General features: G+C 36.0%; 1 protein-coding gene across 3 annotated transcripts in view; it reads right to left on the reverse strand.

The window, feature by feature from the left end:
• Window positions 1-19,275, reverse strand: part of FBXL20 (F-box and leucine rich repeat protein 20) — a 95,555-nt gene that overhangs the window by 9,876 nt on the left and 66,404 nt on the right. For all 3 annotated transcript variants that reach the window (XM_029927169.1, XM_029927170.1, XM_029927171.1), the window contains exons 6-13: window positions 18,989-19,057; window positions 10,997-11,092; window positions 8,983-9,109; window positions 7,639-7,713; window positions 4,817-4,947; window positions 2,738-2,798; window positions 1,778-1,822; window positions 169-225 (exon numbers count right to left, since the gene is read on the reverse strand). In XM_029927169.1, coding sequence (XP_029783029.1) covers window positions 169-225; window positions 1,778-1,822; window positions 2,738-2,798; window positions 4,817-4,947; window positions 7,639-7,713; window positions 8,983-9,109; window positions 10,997-11,092; window positions 18,989-19,057 — 661 coding nt within the window. The remainder of the gene's footprint in view (window positions 1-168; window positions 226-1,777; window positions 1,823-2,737; window positions 2,799-4,816; window positions 4,948-7,638; window positions 7,714-8,982; window positions 9,110-10,996; window positions 11,093-18,988; window positions 19,058-19,275) is intronic.

The raw sequence follows: 19,275 nt of genomic DNA on the forward strand, positions 1-19,275 counted from the left end.
TACTCTCCATGTTACTTTTCAATCTCTAAGTACTAATAACATAATCCCTTGGGCCTCTGTAAGTTGGCAATTTGGAGAAATATGCTTTCCTAAAATGGCAGCCAGACACCAAGAGCTGGGTTTTGATTAAATCCAATGAACAGAAAACTTTCAAAAAGTCAAACTCACCAATACTTGAAGTCGAGGACAGTGTATAGAAAGTTGAATTAATGTGCTATCTGTTATCTGAAAGAAACACAGAAGTTTATATTATAGGTATAACTCCAAAAAAGCATCATGCCTGTACCTCATTCCTGACTATACTTGTATTCTAGACTGATCTAGATTGATACCCTCCTCCCCTTTTAAAAGTAGGCTCCATGCCTAACTTGCTTGAACTTGTTACCCTGAGATGAAGAGCTGCATGCTCTACTGACTGAGCCAGCCCGGTGCCTCTAGAGTGATCATCCTGATATTAATCATCAAATAAGAGAATCTTAAGATTGAAATCCCATCAGCTACCTGTACCTGTTCTTTGAGAATTTATCCAGGCAGGTTTGAACACACTAGTCATCTCTAATCTTCATCTTTGAATAGGTCTATTGAAAACTCTTTGTTTCTGAAATGAATGAAAATCTGTCCCCTTGTAGTTTCTACCCATTGGACTTTGTTCTGCCTCCTTAGAACCACTACAAAAAAGAATTAGAAGATACTGCTCCATAAAAAAAAATTTAACGTGGGAATATCCTCACATTTTCAAGAATATATACTTGGCCAATATATTATAAGCCATGCCATAACTCTGGACTGGTAATCTGCGTGTCAGGTATTTTCCCAAAGGTGGCAGAAAGGGGCTGCTGGACTCGGGGTTAACTATGAATATTCAAGAAGCAGGACTCTTGAAGGATAAACAGTCTTTTTTGCAGTTATCTTAGGCTGGAAAGTAAATCAGTACTTCTTTTCAAATGTCCCTCCAACTCTGGAATGATGATGATTATAACACAGAGCTTCACAGGGGCTAAGAAATGGTGGGGGTGAAGGGTTGAAGAGGGCAGCCATGGGCACAACACTCAAAGAGCAGCACTGGGAAGAACACACAGGACACTCAAGCATGTGCAAGAGACAGATGGATGTGAACACGTTTTAGTTTAGTAAGAATAGCTGTTAAGTAGGGTCTGGATAACAAGCATTTTAGAAAAAAATGGACTTCTATAGTTGCTGGAGTATCTTTCCTTGATTTTTGCCATTAAGAAATTTATTACTCTATCTTCTTTTTAGGAGTCCCCATTCAAAATTTCTCCCCATCAACTAATAATCTCAAAGCTCTTAAAATTGGTAATAAAATAAATGTTTCATAAGGCAGTAACTGGTCAGTATGTCTGCCCAAAGGGTAGAGTCAGATCTCCAGGGCTAACGATGTAAGGGGTCCAGGGTCTCATTAAGCTTAAGAAAAAAAGGGGGGGGGGCAGTACTATATTGTCAATGTGATAGGGCTTTAATTATTTACTAGTATTATAACCCTGTAGGTCCAAGGAAACATTTTAACATCTTTAAGGCCTGAATGCTTGGGCCTTCTTCTTTTCCACTGGTAACCATATTGACGGCAGGTGTTTTCCTAGCTCCTTACCACACATACGAATACCTCTGCCTGGCACGCCTGGAGGACACCACAATAAATGGAGAGTCAGCAATGCTGCAGACACTGTACAGTATTAGGATATGGACCTGAAAGTTTTGATGTGCACGTATTACGTAAGTTTCTATCATGCTGCATTTCTGAGTAAAAATTCACTCTTACCTGAACACACTCTTCCAGGTCCATCTTTTCGAGCTCATGGCAATTCTACAAAATACAAAACCCAAACATTAGAGCCCAAACATTTAAAGCATGGGAAAATTTAAGGCCAGAAAACTCAGAAGTAGTATTAAATTCACTGACAAAATCTTAAGTTTCAGAGCTGGTGCATACCAATGACACCTTCTGCCTTATTCCATTAATTACACATTTTAAAAGGCCTTGATCACAGTGGAATTTCTCAATTATTCTACATTTAAAGTATCTAACATCTTACAAGTCCACAGGAATAAATTCTCTTAACATTAATACCAAGCTAATACAGAGCTTTCCAACCATAAATAATTTGATGAAAACTATCTCTTTGGAAGAATGAAAGGTAAGCTTTCTGTCTCCATTTAGTTATGCCATGTGTTACCTCCCACCAATTAGTGTTCCATCAATCTGCCTGAAAGCAAACGTCCTTCTCCATGTTCCATTATACTGCTTACTTAAAGACAGTGTAATTTTAAATTCTATTATTATACAGCGATTTATAAACCATTCCAAGGATTAGCATATTCTGGAGAATACAAAAAATCTCTTAAACAACCTCCATTTAAAATTGGATTTAAACATTTCTTTCAACAACACTCACCCACCAGTCGCATACCAAGTAACTAACAGTTTCTTTCATGAAGCAACAGAAAGTCCCTGCTTAGTTCACCATCTAATGAAAATGTGGAAATCAAGTCTCCTGAGGGACGAGCATCATGTTCTCCAATGCACGGCTGTATTTCCAGAGAAGTCCGTATTCTACAGGCCCAGAGCTGCAGCACGAGAACGCTCAGGAACACCAGCCACAGAGGAGTTCCCTCGCACCCACACCCTCAATTCTGTTGTCATTCTACTTTTCCCTCATTGCTCACTCCTCTGAAGGAAAACTCCCAAACCAGAGCTACAGAACCTGGAGAAGATACTTACCCTAGCCAGAGTGGTAAAGCCTACGTCTGTTAATTGAGAACACCTTGCCACTTCTAATATTCTGTTAAAAAAAAAAAGTGAAAGTCAAGCCCTTGTTCCCTGAAAACTGGGTTTATTAAAAACAGCAAGAATTTAAGAAAACAACCTCCTATTCCCTAAGCACTGCGTACTATAGTGACATTAACAGCTAAGCAAGTCTGTATACAGATCTTGCCATTCATTTTCACGGAGTCATCATAAAGTGGTCCTGTAAATACCACATTTCAGGGTGATGCAATCAGAAGAATATAATAGAAGCTTGTAGTTAATGCCAAAATGCATGAAAAATGCATTTAAAAGCCTTCTTGATGGCATACTGCTTACCCCCAGAGGGCAGCCTGCTCCTAGAAAACAAAGGAAATGGAGATAAATATTCTGTTTCAATTAATCTGTTGCTCAAGTAAATTATTTTCTTTCCCTATTTTACATGTAGGTTAACTCAGATTTAAATAGCTTTTAAAAACGCTATGAAGGGACTGGTTAATTACAGGCCTGTACCAAGTATGAAACTCCATACTTATGAAAAAATACCCTTAAGCTTCTTGCCTCCCCCCACAGGCTCCCAGGGAGGCTGAGAGGAGAGGGGAACGGAGATGGCAGAGACTCTCCTACTCAGGAACTGCTGAACACCAACCTATACACCAACTACCAGACTGGGGAATCGAAAGAAGTTCTTTCCTGTGAAAAGTTCTGTGGCATCTGTGACAGTACCACAGAATACTTTTATGTTTGCTTACAAATTACTTTCTATATAAGTTGAAACAAAAAGCCACAGTATAATAAATTATCAACAATCAAGAAATGAATGTGCTATAATATCTAACGGGAAAACATGATCTGACTGAACCTAACTTTTGATTATCATATTTGAGAGCTTTTCTATTTGAACGATAAATTAAGCCATGGAGGAATAAGGAGCTGAACAATCCTCTCTTCAAATGAGGAAAAGGTAATGTGTAAGATTTTTAGGGAGGCATTTGGCTACCTCCTTAGTTCCAGGCCTCTTGACATTATTTATTCTGACCAAGTCTATGATCTATCAAGGAATTCTGATAATCTAGGCAAATTTTCTTTCAATAATTATGGTTAGGCTCCTGGCCAGGGGACTACAAAAAGCTTTAATAAAGCTACACTGGTTTACAATGATTACTATATGTAAGACAAGTGGTTTCCTGGGTTTTGGAGCCAGGCTGCCTGGGTTTGAATCTTGCCCCTGAACTCACTAAGCTATGAGACCTTGATCAGGTTATCTGACCTCACTGTGCTTCAGTTTTCTCATCTGTAATATGGAGATAGTAACGGTGTTTATGGTATTATGATATTATGTGGATTAAGTGAATAATATTTGTAAATTCCTTAAAAATGGCCAACATGAAAAAAAATGGCCAACATGTCTAACATATTAAGTACAATACAAATTTTATTTTAAAAACAAAACAGGTATATGGGGATAATCCTTATTTATTACAAAACAGTGTGTTGTGTGCTTTTACAAAATCAATATGGGTTTGAAACCACGTGTAGGCTAACACAGCATTGTAATTAAATATTTAGCCAATCCAATATTTTGGCAGAGAGGAGGAACCATATAGAAATAAGTCTTGCTCTAAATGATCATGATCACGAAGGAAGTTTTCCTATAGGGCTGTTTTTTCTTTTTATATACTTCCTGCTATGTACCTGGCATCATTACCACAACACAAATAACCACAGGGTAGGCCTTCAAAATCTTTCTTCAGAAATGAATTATATGAAAACATTAATAAGACAAAATGGCCTTATTTCATTCCTCAAGCAATGAAATAAAATGCTAAAATTTTTCCTAGTCTAGATAGTAAGAAGTAGGAAATGGGAACTATTACCCTTTGGTTTAGGTCAATTACATGTAATCAAATGAGGTACAAAGCAAGGAGCTGGATCTAAAAGGTAGCCTTGTAGTGTCTACCTTAGAAATCTCAGAAGTTCCAAAGGACTAAATTTGGGTGAGGAATGCCTTTGTTCCTTTCCCCTGATTTTTTGAGCTAAACAAGAAATGTTTACCTAAGCCGTGGACAGTTCTGACCTAGAGCATTCAGGATGGCATCTGTGATGTTGGAGCAGCCGGAGGCACAGAGGGACTGTAACTTATGGCACCCTCTGCATATAGTAATGAGACCTTCATCTGTGATTTGCTAAAAAAAGAAAAAAGAAAAAGAAAAAGAAAAAGAAAAGAAAAAGAGCAAAAAACCCCATAGTTATTAGTAACTTAGCAGAATAAAAGGAAAAAAATGTTATCTCTGAAAATAAGCACCAAAAAGAAATAAAATAGATTTAATATTAATTAGGTAGCAGACCTAAAAGAAAATGAATACACTTTGTTTCTCCTTTTCAGTTTTTTGATTTAGTTTGCGAGAGAATCTGTGCTCATTTTTTTTTTCATTTTGATTTATTTTATGTAGGCTCCATGCCCAATATGGGGCTTGAACTCATGACCCTGAGATCAAGAGTGGCATGCTCTACCAACTGAGCCAGCTAGGCACCCCAGTGCTCATTTTTGGTGTAAAGGGAGGAAGCTATAATGAGATTCTTGTAATCTAATGGGGCTGGGAACAGCATGAGGTACATCATGGGATAAATTCAATTAAACGACTTAAAACCTAGAAAATAGGTAAGCATGGCAGTATAAACATATATTTGTAAGTTCAAAATTGACACTAATATAATGGTCACTGAAAAAAACAACCAATGGACGACAGTTGCAACTTCATATCAACCACAGATTCATTTATTTCTTTACTTTAGTTGTATAATATAAAGAATATACTAATTTATGAAGATAAACAGCTGTGACCAACTCAAATATAATTTTATATGTTTTACATTATTCTAAAATAAAAAAGGACACAGTAAGATGTTACACTAAAAAAAAGGAAAAAAGATGCTACATATAAACATCTTTACATGTAGGTAGGATATGATTACACTTCAATTTGTCCTGTTAGATTCACAAATTTAGTGTAAGCCTTAGAATAAAGCTCTCCTGTAATCTCTGTTCAGTGTCCTTGGGTTGCCGGGACAACTGGAAAAAAAAAATCAAGCTTTAAATATTCACTGCTTAAATCAGTATATACTCAATATTGCATAATTGAAATAAGATACAGATAAAAAATGGATGCTAAGGCAGATTTAAGATTTATCTTGAGGATAAATTAATGAGGATCAACACATGTGGAAGTAACTAAAAAAGTGCCACACAAGTGTGATGTATAGGTATTACTAAACAAGGAAAACTGAAATGTAAAAGGGGAAACAGCAATCAATAAACATACATATTTACCAGGCCAATGAAAACTTATATAATAATAGGAAAGTTTATAGGGTTGTGTTGCCTTTTCCTTATTAATGTTTTAAAGGCTATAAAGGACTCCTGAGGAAGAAAGTTGAAGAAAGTCTTATCTACCAATACTTCAAATTTTAGAAAGAATAAAATTTACTAAACTTTTATGTTTTCAAATTGGTCCAGGAAAAGAGAATCGCTCAAGAATGTGTTTTGGTCACTTCAACAGTTTTGGGCAGAAACATGAAGTCTTAGGAATGAGAATCATTTCAACACATTCTACAGAAGGGATGACTTAGGCCCTAGGTTCTGGGTGAAGGGAAAGAGTAAAATAAACTGATGACAGAACTGGTTCTTTACACTTACCACCTGTAATTTCTGTCTGCTGGAAGGATGAAGGAAGTGAAAATAAGCAGCAAATGGTAGGTAGGGCATATATTTATATTGCTGTGTGAATGTGTGTGTAACATATATCCATGTAAATATACATGGAGTGTATCTCTGTGTGTCTGTGTATACAAAGAGAATCTGAAGACACCCAAGAACAGTTTTTTCATATCACCCAAGGTGATGGTTTCATGTTTACAATAGTTGTATAAGCTCTTCCTGGCAGGCCAAATATTTTGGTTTCATACCTGAAATTAGGCAAATTCTGATAGTTAGCACCTATGACAGAATTAAAAGGAAGGGGTGACCAGAATCAAAAGGAATGTCATTCCTTTAACTCAGTCTTTGGGAGCCTCCTGAGCAGATCATTATCAGCACCATCCCTTAAGGGCTTGGAAAGAGAGGTTGCTTCAATTGCACAAAATATGGCCCTTTATGTGTCACCTTTAAACTAAACAACCACTATGCTCTCAAGTTTCAGGTAATCAAACAAGGGAAGGGTATAATGAGCAGAAGTTTTAGCAAAAACAAGAAAGCCCTCATCAACTCTTTTTCATTGCTACGAGAGGCTCTCATTCCAAGGCAACACATATATGTAATTTTTAAGGCAAGAGAGAAAAGCTAAAAGTGTATTGTCAATGTTGTAGGACCCTAAATAGTTTCAGCAAATTCTCTGAGCAAAATGCCAGGGTTTGGGGATAGACACAAAAAACACTGATAGTTTAAACAACCCAAATGTGAACTACAGATACTAATTGGAAATAATTTAAAGTGTATATTTTGCTTGTCATCTGTTTAGATCAGTGGTTCCCAATAGTTGTGACCCAATGATAGATCTCAATTGACGTGACTGCATTTAATTTACTAAAAATATTTTAAGTACTAAAGTTTGTGAAAAATTCACTTTGAAAAGTAGAAAAGATAAGGGATGGAGTTACACTTAGCTTATTTGGAATTCTGCAAGAGCTACCTTCTATATTATCTATGTTAAAACCCTCAGGAGTGACTATTGTTAAACATGCAAAGAATCATCTGTGTGTTTACAGAGTCCCCAAGATTGAAGGGGAGAAACCACTGGTCTTGATGACTAAAGCTCTTACACAATAATATTACTGATAAGAATTACTAATACAAAAGAGTTGTGGGAAGGACTGCTTACTGAACAAGTTTGCAAGTTCAAAGTCACCAGTTCAGGACAGTGTGCACCTATGTACTTGAGAGCTTCATCTTCTAGCTAGAAAGATTAAAAAGAGAAAAAATGATTACTAATATTGTTTCAAGGGATAAGGATTTAGCAGTGTATACATTCATTACTACATTCTAAATATAGCCAACCAAATTTCAAAGGAACAATGAACCAGAAACAATGACCTGTGATCACATAAAGATGTACTTTCTATCATTAGTACGGTTATCAGTATTTTTCATCAGTTCCAACCACCTCAAATTCATATGATCACCAAATCAAGGAAAAGATAAAATAAACACTGCCTAATGTTTATGGATTTTTCTTCTGATAAATTAAATATGCCTCACAGCATTTTGCTCAGGGATTATGAAACAAAAATAATTTTCACACTTTTATGCTTCCTATATAAAGTTTTTTAAAGACAAACTTTTCGGGAGCAGGAGCTGAGAAAGGAATCCGGTTTATCTGCTCTGGAAGATCACTGCCATGTGTACAGTGCTGAGAACAGATGGCAAGTAATTGGTTATAATGTATAATGGTGCATTCCAATCAATATTTTCCAGGATTCCATAAATAACCAGAAGCTCAAGCTGTTGTTTTAAGGCAGGCTTACTGCCAAGGCTCTGTTTTAAACAATGGAACTTGTACCATCCTGGTGAAAGAGTTAGGGCACTTTTAATGGCATCCAAGGCATGGTTTCAGTAAGCATCTGTAAAATAATTTCTTAAGAGCCTAGCCCTACTTTGTCAGTCACTTCTAAATTCACTTTTAATTATTTCCTTCCAGATACTGCCATGTCAATTCCTTATTTTTTTTTCCCCACAGGAAAATAGGAAGATACCAAAAATTTTTAATGACAAAAATATGTTGGGATTTGTAATGTGACTGGCAGAAAGTAAACATCAACACTATAAAATGTAGGTTCTGTGTATTTGGCACATTTAACCTGGTAAACAACCAATGAAAATTGCTAACTAAGGCTGCCTTCCTTGCCTCTCCAGTTTAAAGTCTCAGAGAGTGACAACATGGCAAGTTTCCTTTTCAGATTTAATTGCAAGAGACCCTTCTTGCCTGAGGTGGATGCTTACTGTGATTTTTGTCTCCCTATCTTGCTTCCCCTCAAAAATTTCTTTGGTCAGATTCTAATTCTTCTTAGGCTTTTTTTTTTACTCTAAGGAAGACACTTTAATTTTTGGTTAAGTATATATCTTTGGCCAGTAATATACAACTACATGTTCCTTAAGCCAACATCTTTGGACTGCCTACAAAGTCCATGGTTCTTCTAACATTCACAAGCACTACATGGAGTATTACCTGTGTGCAGCCTTTTAAGAATAAGGCCTTGAGACCCCCACAGCCTCTCACTAGTGCTTGGATGCCATCCTTGGTTACTTGGTCACACCAGGAAATGTTTAATTGCTCCAACAGTGGACATCCCTCACTTAGGACAAAACAAAATGAAACAAACATATGACTAAACCCAATTCCAAAGGCACCAAAGTCTCATTTTACTGGCTATTTAGTCAGGGAATGGCTACAGTCCCATGTTTTCCTCTAAGAATATACATCTTTTCTTAACATAGATTTAGAATATAGTCAATCCAATAACAACAACAACAACAACAAAGCTTATTTATCAATACTTCTGGTGTTCACGTGGGACTATACCACGAGGAGAGCTATCTCAAATCCAGCTAAACTAAGAAGCACAAAGCACAATATTGTTTTTCAGATATGTTAGATTGTTATGGAGGTTTATCCTTTTCAAACATACTTTTTGCACTTATCACATGTTTAAAAGATTTCTGGAAAGCAAATGGGAATTAAGTGACTTGTGCAACAGAGTAATTAGTGAAGAGTTTAGATTCAGATTCTTTACTAAGTAATCCTATTACTTACAAAAATAATAATGAGAACATTTCAATTTTTATGTAAAAATTATAAAGGATCTATAAATTTTCTGTATCTGTGGAGTATATGGAGCACTGCTTCCACAGGTTGAATTTAGGATATATGTTGTTTGATCTCTGCCTTCTATCAAATATTAGTTTCATCTCTGATTTCAAATTTGAGCTATGGAAGAATCTCAAGTTATATGACATTCTTTGGAAAATACTGCTTTAATTGTTTTATAAAATGAAGGCAGGAGATCTTGGTTCAAGTCCATGCTTTGGCATTAATAGTGTGACTTCAGACAAATCACTTTAGGAAACCTGCCTGAACTGGTCTTAATCTAAGTTCAGCCATAGCCCCTCCTATGTTCTCTTAAAATGGATGCACTCACTTCTATAACAGCACTTATCATACTGTTTATTTTTTCTCCCACCAGGCTCTGAGCAGCTTGAGGGCAGCAACAATACCTTATTTAGTTACATCTTATGGTTAAATCATAGTACCTGGCATTAAAAAATGTTTTAGACTTTCTTAACTATAAAGTGTCCTATCTTCCCTATAAGGTTTTGAAATAAATGAAGTCATTTATGTGAAAATATTTTATAAACTATAAATATCATTATATTATCCTATTTGTTTTCCTACATGGCAAATGGTCTTAGATGCATAGTACTCAATATTCATAAAGAAAGCCTAGAAGAAGCCATATCTTTAGATCACTTATACTTATACTCAACTAAATCTACATTTCTTCTAATAGCTTAATTTTACTATTCATAAACATAACCAATACATGGGAGTATAATTATTTATAAAAGTCTGATAACAAAGTAAAGTCACAAAGAGAATGAGCATTTCACCTTCCTTTTAAGGTATATTTTCTGTAACGTACTTTAAAAGTACATTAACATTAAAACAAAACTTCTCAAGTGCTTACTAGTGCTCTAAGCACTTTATATATATATTAGTTTGAACTACATGAAGCTGTCATCTTTATAAGACAGAAGTTGTTTGGCCTAATATTATCAAATAATGATAATACTGTTTACTCCTAACAACAGCACTATGAGATAGAACAACTCAGGAGGGTTGTATTTATTCAGGCTAATCACCTGGCTCCAGGGTGCTGCTTTACTCACTAAGCTATGATGATATGCACCCTTCAGGGGAGGAGGAGGAATCAAGCCCTCATAAAAATCTAATCCCTCATGTAGGAGTTGTGCCAGTCTGTTCAGAAATCCTAGTTACCTCTAGTCATTTCACCTGGATGTGTCCTGTAACTTAGGCAAGTGATCAAACAAAAGATCTATTCTGAACGATAGTACATATCCATAAAACATAGTTTCCTTCAATTACAACTTTAATTCAGTTGCTTCAAATAAAAAATACGTATATTTGTTCTGATTATTGAACATTCTTGTTAGAAGAAATTTACCTCAGAGCTTTAAGAGACATGTTTGTTATTGATGTACAGGAAGCCAGGTCAAGGTGCCTGAGTTTGGAACAGAACTTGCTAAGGCTAGTACATGTACTGAAAAATGGAAAAAGGAGAAAATAATGAATACACAAATAGGAACGTATCTTTAGCAAATCATGCACAATTCTCATTAAACATGTGTCTGTACATAAGAACTATAAAATCTCCATACCCCAAATAAAAGTAGCTGTAAGTTCCGTGGGTCTGTCATGCTGAGGAAGAGGCAGGTGCCTTTCACAAAGAAGAAAGGCTGTGCTGTGTAAGAGCATTTGCATGAGGGCATCACGGTGCCTGATTCTCATCTGGAAGTGTTTAACAGCAAACCACTATGTGCTGATAAGAGACCTATATGCATTTTGCAAATACAGAAATACCAGAAAGCTAGCTAGTACTTGCTAGCAAGTAGTGCAACATGGAGACTGAAAGCTCTGTCTCTGCTCTTTCACTTAAATCTCTGCTCAAGATGACCTTTCACATGGCAGTAATTAAGTGGTTGGATTTTGGCAACCAGAAAGGACCAGTATTGGGCTCAAACAAGCCAAGTTATGTAATATTACTACCTATTATGACTTTTTAAAAAAAAGTAACCTCTTCCCTCAATGTGGGGCTTCTCCTCATGACCCTGAGATCAAGAGTCACATGGTCCACCGACTGACCAGCCAGGCGCCCCTTTATGAATTTTTTAAAGGCTCTTTTTCCACAGTGGTCAAGTTGTCAGTTTAATTTTTGTTAACTTATTATGGAAAATTTCAAATATACACAAGAGTGAATAATACAGAATGCACCTGTACTACGGGTAAGCTTTGACATTAATATTCTACTATTTCTATTTCATCTATTTTTTTTTTTTTTGTATTTTAAAGCAAATCCCAGATATACTATTTCACTTGTAAATATTTTAGGACATCTTTCTAACAGATAATGACTTTAATTCCTTATATCTGATAACCTATCTGTGTCCAACTTCCCCCAATTATCTTATAAATGCCTTTGTCAAGCTGATTTGTTCAAATTAGGATCCAAAGAAGAGTTATACATTCTACTTGGCAGATATGTGTCTTAGGTCTTTGTGTGGACCTATGTTTTCATTTCTTCTGGGTAGACGCCTAGGATTAGCAGTGCTAGGTCCTATACTATGTTTATGTTTGACTTTTTAAGAAACCACCAAACTATTTTCTAAAGTGGCTGTACTATTTTACATTCCTACCAGTAATGCATGAAGTCCCTGGTTTGTCCATATTTTTGCCAATACTTGGCAATCTCTCTCTTTTTCATTAGAGTCATGTTAGTGGGTCTGGATTGTAATCCTACTGTGGTTTTATTTTGCAATTCTGTAACAAAACCCTTTCTTGTACTTGTTGGCCATTCATCTCTTTCCTTGGTGAAATGTCTGTCCAACTGTTTAGCCCAATTTTTAATTGGATTGCCTTATTACTGATTGTAAGAGTTCTCTATATACTTTTAATACGTCTTTAATTTCTTTCAGTAATGTTTTGTTGTTTTCAAGTAATTCTTTTAGAATTATGTTATCTGTGAATAAACATGCTGTTACTTCTTTCCTGTCAGTTTTTTTTTTTTTTTAATTAAAGCTTCTTGCATTGGCTAGAATCTCCAACAGAATGTTGATAGAAATGGTGACATTTAACATCCTTACCTTGCTCTTCACCTTAGGGTAAAGTATTCAGTCTTTCATCATAAAGTATGATGTTAGCAGCGGGTTTTCCATAGATGCTTTTGATCAGATTGAGCAAACAAACTCCCTTCTATTTCTAGTTTGTTGAGAATTTATTTTATCATGAATAGGTGCTGGATTTATCATGTGGTTTTTTTCTGTATCTGATGACGTATTAATTACCTACTATTATTAACTGAGCAGCCTAAAACAAGTTATTTATTATTGCATGGTTTTTGTGGGTCAGGAATACGGGCACAGGCAGCTTTAGCAGGGTGCCTCTGACTCAGGATGTCTCACAGGCTGCAATCAAGGTCTTGGTCACAGCTGCATTCATCTCAAAGGTTAACTGGGTGCAGATTTCCTTCTAAGCTTATTTTAGGTAGCTGTTGGCAGAACTCTGCAGATCCAATTTCAAGCTCACTCTTTTGGTTTTTGATAGGTTTCAGGTCCTTGCTGGCGGTTGGCCACACCTTAACTTCCTTGCTACATGGACCTCTCCACAGAGCTACTCACACAACAGGGCAGGCTGCTTCCCCCAGAGCCACAGCCCTGAGAGAAAGCAGAACAAGACAGAATCACAGTCTTTTGGTAACTCAATCTCCAAAGTGACATCCAATCTCTTTTGCAGTATTCTATTGTTAGAAATGAATCACTGGGTCCAGTACATGTTCATGGGGAAAAGATTACACTAGGGTGTGAGTACTAGTAGTCAGGAGTTATTTGGGGGCCACTTTAGAGGCCACCAAGCACACTGACATGATCATCTAGTTTTTGTCCTTTATTCCAGGGGGCAGCAAATCTCACCAGCTGCCTGTTTTTTATACGGCACACAAGTCAAGAATAGTTGTTTTCAAATGGTTAAAAAAAAATTTTAAAGATCTATCTTGTGACATATGAAACTTACATGAAATTCAAATCTCATTGCCCAGAAATAAAGCTTTATTGGGACTGTTATGCTTAATTGTTGATGTATATTCCATAGCTGTCTTTGTAAAACATACTGGCAGGGTTGAGTTCTGTATGAGTTCAGATAGAGACTATACGGCCAATGCAGCCCTAAAAATATTTACTTATCTGGCCCCATATAGAAAGTCTACTGACCTCTACTTTAATCAACTAATTATTATATTATATTTAATTGGTTTTCAGATACTAAGCCACACTTGTATTTCTGGGATAAATCACACTTGGTTATGACCCAAAATCCTTTCTTATGTTGCTGGATTTAGTTTTCTAAAATTCTGTCAAGTACTTTTGCAACTCTGTTTCTGAGGAATAACAATTAGCAGATTTCCTTTTATTGTGATGTCTTTGGTATCAGAAAAATACTGGCCTCACAGAATGAGTTATGAAATGTTTCCTATTTCATTTTATGAATCAGTTTGAAAATTGCTATTATTTATTTAAATATTTTTAAATGATTTTTATTTATTGTAGCAGGTGGAGGATGGAGAGAGAGAGAGAGAGAGAGAGAGAGAGAATATCCTAAGTGTTCTCCATGCTCAGCATGGAGCCCAATGTGGGACTCAATCTTACCACTATGATATCATGATCTAAGCTGAAATCAAGAATCGGATGTTTAACCAACTGAGCCACCCAGGTGCCCCTCTTTCTAAAATATTTGATGGAATTCACGAGTGAAGACATCTGGGCCTGGGCTTTTCTTTATGGGATTCTACTGAATTATTGACTGAACTTACTTGCTACTGATCTATTCAGATTGTCTTAATCTGTCTTTTGGGTAAAATATTTAGTGCTCTCCTTCATTTCTGCTTTTGATAAACTAATGTCTTCTCTTTTACCTTAGTCTGTGTTTGTCAACTTTGGATTTTCTTTTTCTCTTCCCAAAAAACCAGCTTTTGGTTTCATTGTTGTTTTTCTATTTATTTTGTTGATATTATCATTTAAATTGATATCCAATCTAATTTTTTTAAAGTAATCTCTATACTCAACACGGGGCTTGAACTCACCACGCCGAGGTCAAGAGTCACATGCTCTACCAACCGAGCCAGCCACAAACCCCTAGATCTTTGATTTTAAACCTTCCTTTTCTAACATAAGCATCTGAAACTACATTTTCCTCTAAAGTATTGCCTTTGGTATAGTCGACAAGTTTCAAACGTTGTGTTGTCATTATCACACAGCAAAACATATTTTCTAGTTTTCTTTGTAATCTATTCTTGGACCCATGTTATGCTGAAGGATAATATTTAACTTTCAAAGTTTCCTGATTTTCTACTTTAATTCTGTTGAGGACATGGCCATATACTCAGTATGATTTCAATCATAAATTCACTGAAAATTTTTTTATGGTCCATTATTTGGTATGTTTCACTGAATATTCTAAGTGCACTTGAAAAGAAGGCTTATTCTGTTGCTTTCTGGTATAGCATTCTCTAAGTGTCAATTAGGACAAGTCATTGACAGTGTTGCTCAAGTCTTCTAGAGCTTTACTGTTTTTTTTGGTCTACTTCGTTTGTCATTTACTTTCTAATATCTTTTTCATCTACACTTTTCCTGAAGTTCACACCACCTCATGTTAACAACCATCCCAAGTTCCCTGGGATTAGTCACTGTGATGGTGTAGCCTCTTTCTCTTCCTTTTACTTCAATCTCCATATTATCTTTCAGTTTTTGTGTAAATTTTTGAGCACGTTTGTACTTGCTATTTTTAAACCCTTTTTATTGGTCAATTTTATAATCTCTGTCATTTCTGGGCCTGTGACTACTGACTGGTTTTTCTTCTGGTATCATTTCATGCTTTTTTGCAGGTCTTGTAATTTTCTCTGAACACTAGAAATTCTGTATGCTGAGTGTCTAGGCTTTGTTGTCCTTATTTTTTGTTTATTTATTTTGAGAGGGAGAGAGGGAGACAGCATTCCAATGTGGGGCTTGATCTCCCAACCATGAGACCATTACTTGAGCCAAAATCAAGAGCCAGACAAGATACTTAACCACTGAGCTACCCAGGCACCCCATGCTTTGTTGTCTTCTTCAAAAGAATGTCCACGTGGCAGGCAGCTCAATTACTTACGGATCAATTTGATGCTGAAGTTTTCCTTTTAACCTTTATTGGGACAGGTCCAGTCTAGCTTTACTACAAAGCTGTGACCTTTCTGAAGTCTCTACTAAATGCCCCAAGGTAGTCAATGAACATTCTTCATTTCAGGTAGTTTGAATGAACTTCTTCCAGTCTTATTTAAGTTCTGGCAATTTTTCAGTTTACAGTTTCCTGCTTATTGTTCCTTGCTTATTAGATGTTCTCTGCCCAGCTTTGTGGGGTCTCAATATGTCCATTTATAGCTTACTATTCAGCCAAATCAATGTAGATTTCTGTAGCCTTTTTCAATAGTTCCCCCATCTCGAGACAAAAATTATAGCCACTTTTGTCTCCCTGAGCTCTGTTCTTTTATTCTTCAAATCAGCCAGAACCTTCTTCTCTGTTTGGGTTCCTTCTCCTTATACCACCATCTGGAAAATACCACCAGGCAGAAAGCCAGGGGTGGTCATAGGGCTCACCTGATTTCTCAGTCCTGTGTGGCATACTGTTCAACATCTGAAACTGGTTCTCTGATATGTTTTGTACAGTTTTATAGTTGTTTATGGCAGGAGGGCATTTATTATCGTGGCAGAAGAAGTCTACATTTTTGCTTTTTAAAGTTTGTGTCTTTTTTCTTACATATTGTGCTTAAAATACTGTGTTTCTAAAGTCTGAACTGGCCAGTGGTTATTTGATGATTTTAAGATATTAAGTTTTTTAATAGGAGTGATAAAATTAACATGCTTATGTTAAAAGCCTTTATCTTTTAGAAATATATACTTACAGATTAAATAATATGATGTCTAGGACTTTTTCCAAAATAAGAAAAACGTGAGGATATAGATGAAACAAGATGGACCATAACGTGGTAATTTCTCAATTATCAATCTGAAGCTGGGCGACGGGTTCATTACACTGTTTTGTCTACTTCAGCACATATTTGAAACTTTTCATAAGAAATAAAAAGTCAGTCAGGGTGCCTGGGTGGCTCGGTTGGTTAAGCATTTATCCGACTCTTGATTTTGGCTCAGGTCATGATCATACAGTTCAGTTTGTGGGCTTGAGGCCTGCGTCGGGCTCTGTATGGTGTTGGAGCCTGCTTGGAATTCTCTCTCTCTCTGCCCCTCTCCCGCTGTCTCTGTTTTGCTCTCAAAATAAATAAATAAATAAATAAAACTTTCACACACAAAAATAAGGGTGCCTGGGTGGCTCAGTCAGTGAAGCATCTAACTTCAGCCCAGGTCATCTCATGGTTTTTGAGTTCAAGTGCCACTGTCAACACGGAGACCATCGGTCTCCCGCTCTCTCTGCCCCTCCCAGCTTGTGCTCTCTCTCAAAAATGAATAAACATTAAAAAAAAAAAACCACACACACATATCGCTTCTCAGCCTTCTGGCTAAGATCAAGTGTAAAGAAAAAAAAAACTTTGGGAAAAAGGAAATCAAAAGTCAATAGAGGTAATTTCTCTCTATGTGGTTACAGCTCCAACTTGATATGATTGGGTTCATGTACTTTATTTTGTTTTCAATTTTTAGGGACTGCTTTGCTTTCTTTTTGACTTCATTTGTATTTTAATTACATAAAACTTGTACATAGCTATTAAAGGAAAACTAGAAAACCTGATACTTGAGGGTCTCCCTTTCATCCCTGTCTCTGTGTTTTCTCGTACCCGCAAATCACTATTTTTACTCTTTTTATAATCTTTAAATTGTTTCTTTTTGAAAATGTAAATATACATGGGTATTTCCTGGCTCTACACAAAGTATCTTATACAAACTCCTCTGCAGTTTGCTTTCTTAACTTAAACAGTATGCCCTAGAGAACACTCCGGAATACTATATACTCTCCTCATTCCTTTAACAGTCTTCTACTGATTGATATTTGGGTTGTTTCCCATCTTTTGCTATTGAAAATAATGCAGTATTTGTTATTATAAATAGTAAAAATGAATAGTTTTGTACATAAATTATACTACATTTTTGTCAGCTTATCTGTGGTACATAGAATAGATTCTTAGAAAATTATTCTTAGTGTAAATTATATGTCACTTTTGTATTTACCAAAGTCGTCAAATTCTTAATCTCTATAATACTAAGTATTCAAAAGAAAACAACAATCCACAGAAATAATCCTTGTTAGAATTAAGAACCACAGTAGGATAATCACAGTTTTTGTCTTTTAGACATTTTCTTTTATTAAAAGTTAACAATGTTGTGATCTCAAAGAAAGGAATGAAATAAACAGTCTGCACCCTCTATTTCAATTCTAAAGATCCCATCTCCGTCATGAGGCCTTTTTGAACGGGAACATTCACTAAATAATCGTGGGGCCCCCCTGTATAAACATGTTTCCTGAGTGGCTTCACTTCACCTCACAATAGGCAACAATTTCCTTATATAATATTTAAAGTTATTTGATACACATCATTACCAATAGATAAGGTGGGACTGAACTGGGTGACGCAGGGGCTGAATGGTTTTTCTGTCTACCTTCCACGTCTCCTAGGTCTGTGACAGTGTGCTCAGAGATGAACAACTGTTTTATTCCATTTATTCTGGGACACAAACACAGTACCTTTAAAGGGTCATTTAACAAATGCTCTCAGTATTAATGATCACAAGTTGTTTAGTGTGTATTTAAGATTTTATATCTTTTTACAGTTTATAGAATTACCTGTTTATTCTGCCTTTTAAATGAAAGCTACCAGTATCTTCCTGAAATATAAGTAGTCCTGGTATTTTCTAGTATTAGTATCTCTACCACATATCCACAGACTCTAATGTTTAAGTTTCACTTTAAATATCAAAATAGGATTTGGGCCAGATTCCAAAACAAGTTTTTTTTTTTTTTTAACATATATTTTTTAATGTTTATTTATTTTGAGAGAGAGACAGAGTGCAAGTCAAGGGTGGGGCAGAGAGAGAGGAGACACAGAATCTGAAGCAGGCTCCAGGCTCCAAGCTGCCAGCATAGAGCCTGATGTGGGGCTTGAACCCACAAACTGTGAGATCACGACCTGAACTGAAGTCGTACACTCCACCAACAGAGCCACCCAGGTGCCCCAAAGCAAGTCTCTTATGCCATTTCTACTTTAATATTTTCTCCTTTCAAAATATCTTTCCTCTGTAAAATCAAAATGGAATTTGCTAAATATATTTAATAGCTCACATTTAAAGCTAGCACAGGGAGGACACAAGGAGCTAAGACTTACCCTTCCAAAACATAAAATACTTACGCATCTGTAGTCTTCGTACACCCATTTAGATTCAGTACTTCAATGTTTCTACAATTTTGTGCAAAGGTCCTTTACATGAAAGAAAGTTAAAGGTTTGAAACAAAACAGGCACAATTCTAGGCATTACATAAAATAATAACAGATATTATTGGTAATACTAGACGTTAGTACAAAAGTAACTCACATTTACAAATAAATTCATTTTCAATCACCAACTTTTAAACACTGATCTTTTTGTTAACAAAGGTTACAATTACCCTAACTTTGAGTTAACAAACTAAGAACAA

The sequence above is a fragment of the Suricata suricatta genome, chromosome 17 (assembly GCF_006229205.1).
Source record: "Suricata suricatta isolate VVHF042 chromosome 17, meerkat_22Aug2017_6uvM2_HiC, whole genome shotgun sequence".
NCBI lineage: Eukaryota > Metazoa > Chordata > Mammalia > Carnivora > Herpestidae > Suricata > Suricata suricatta.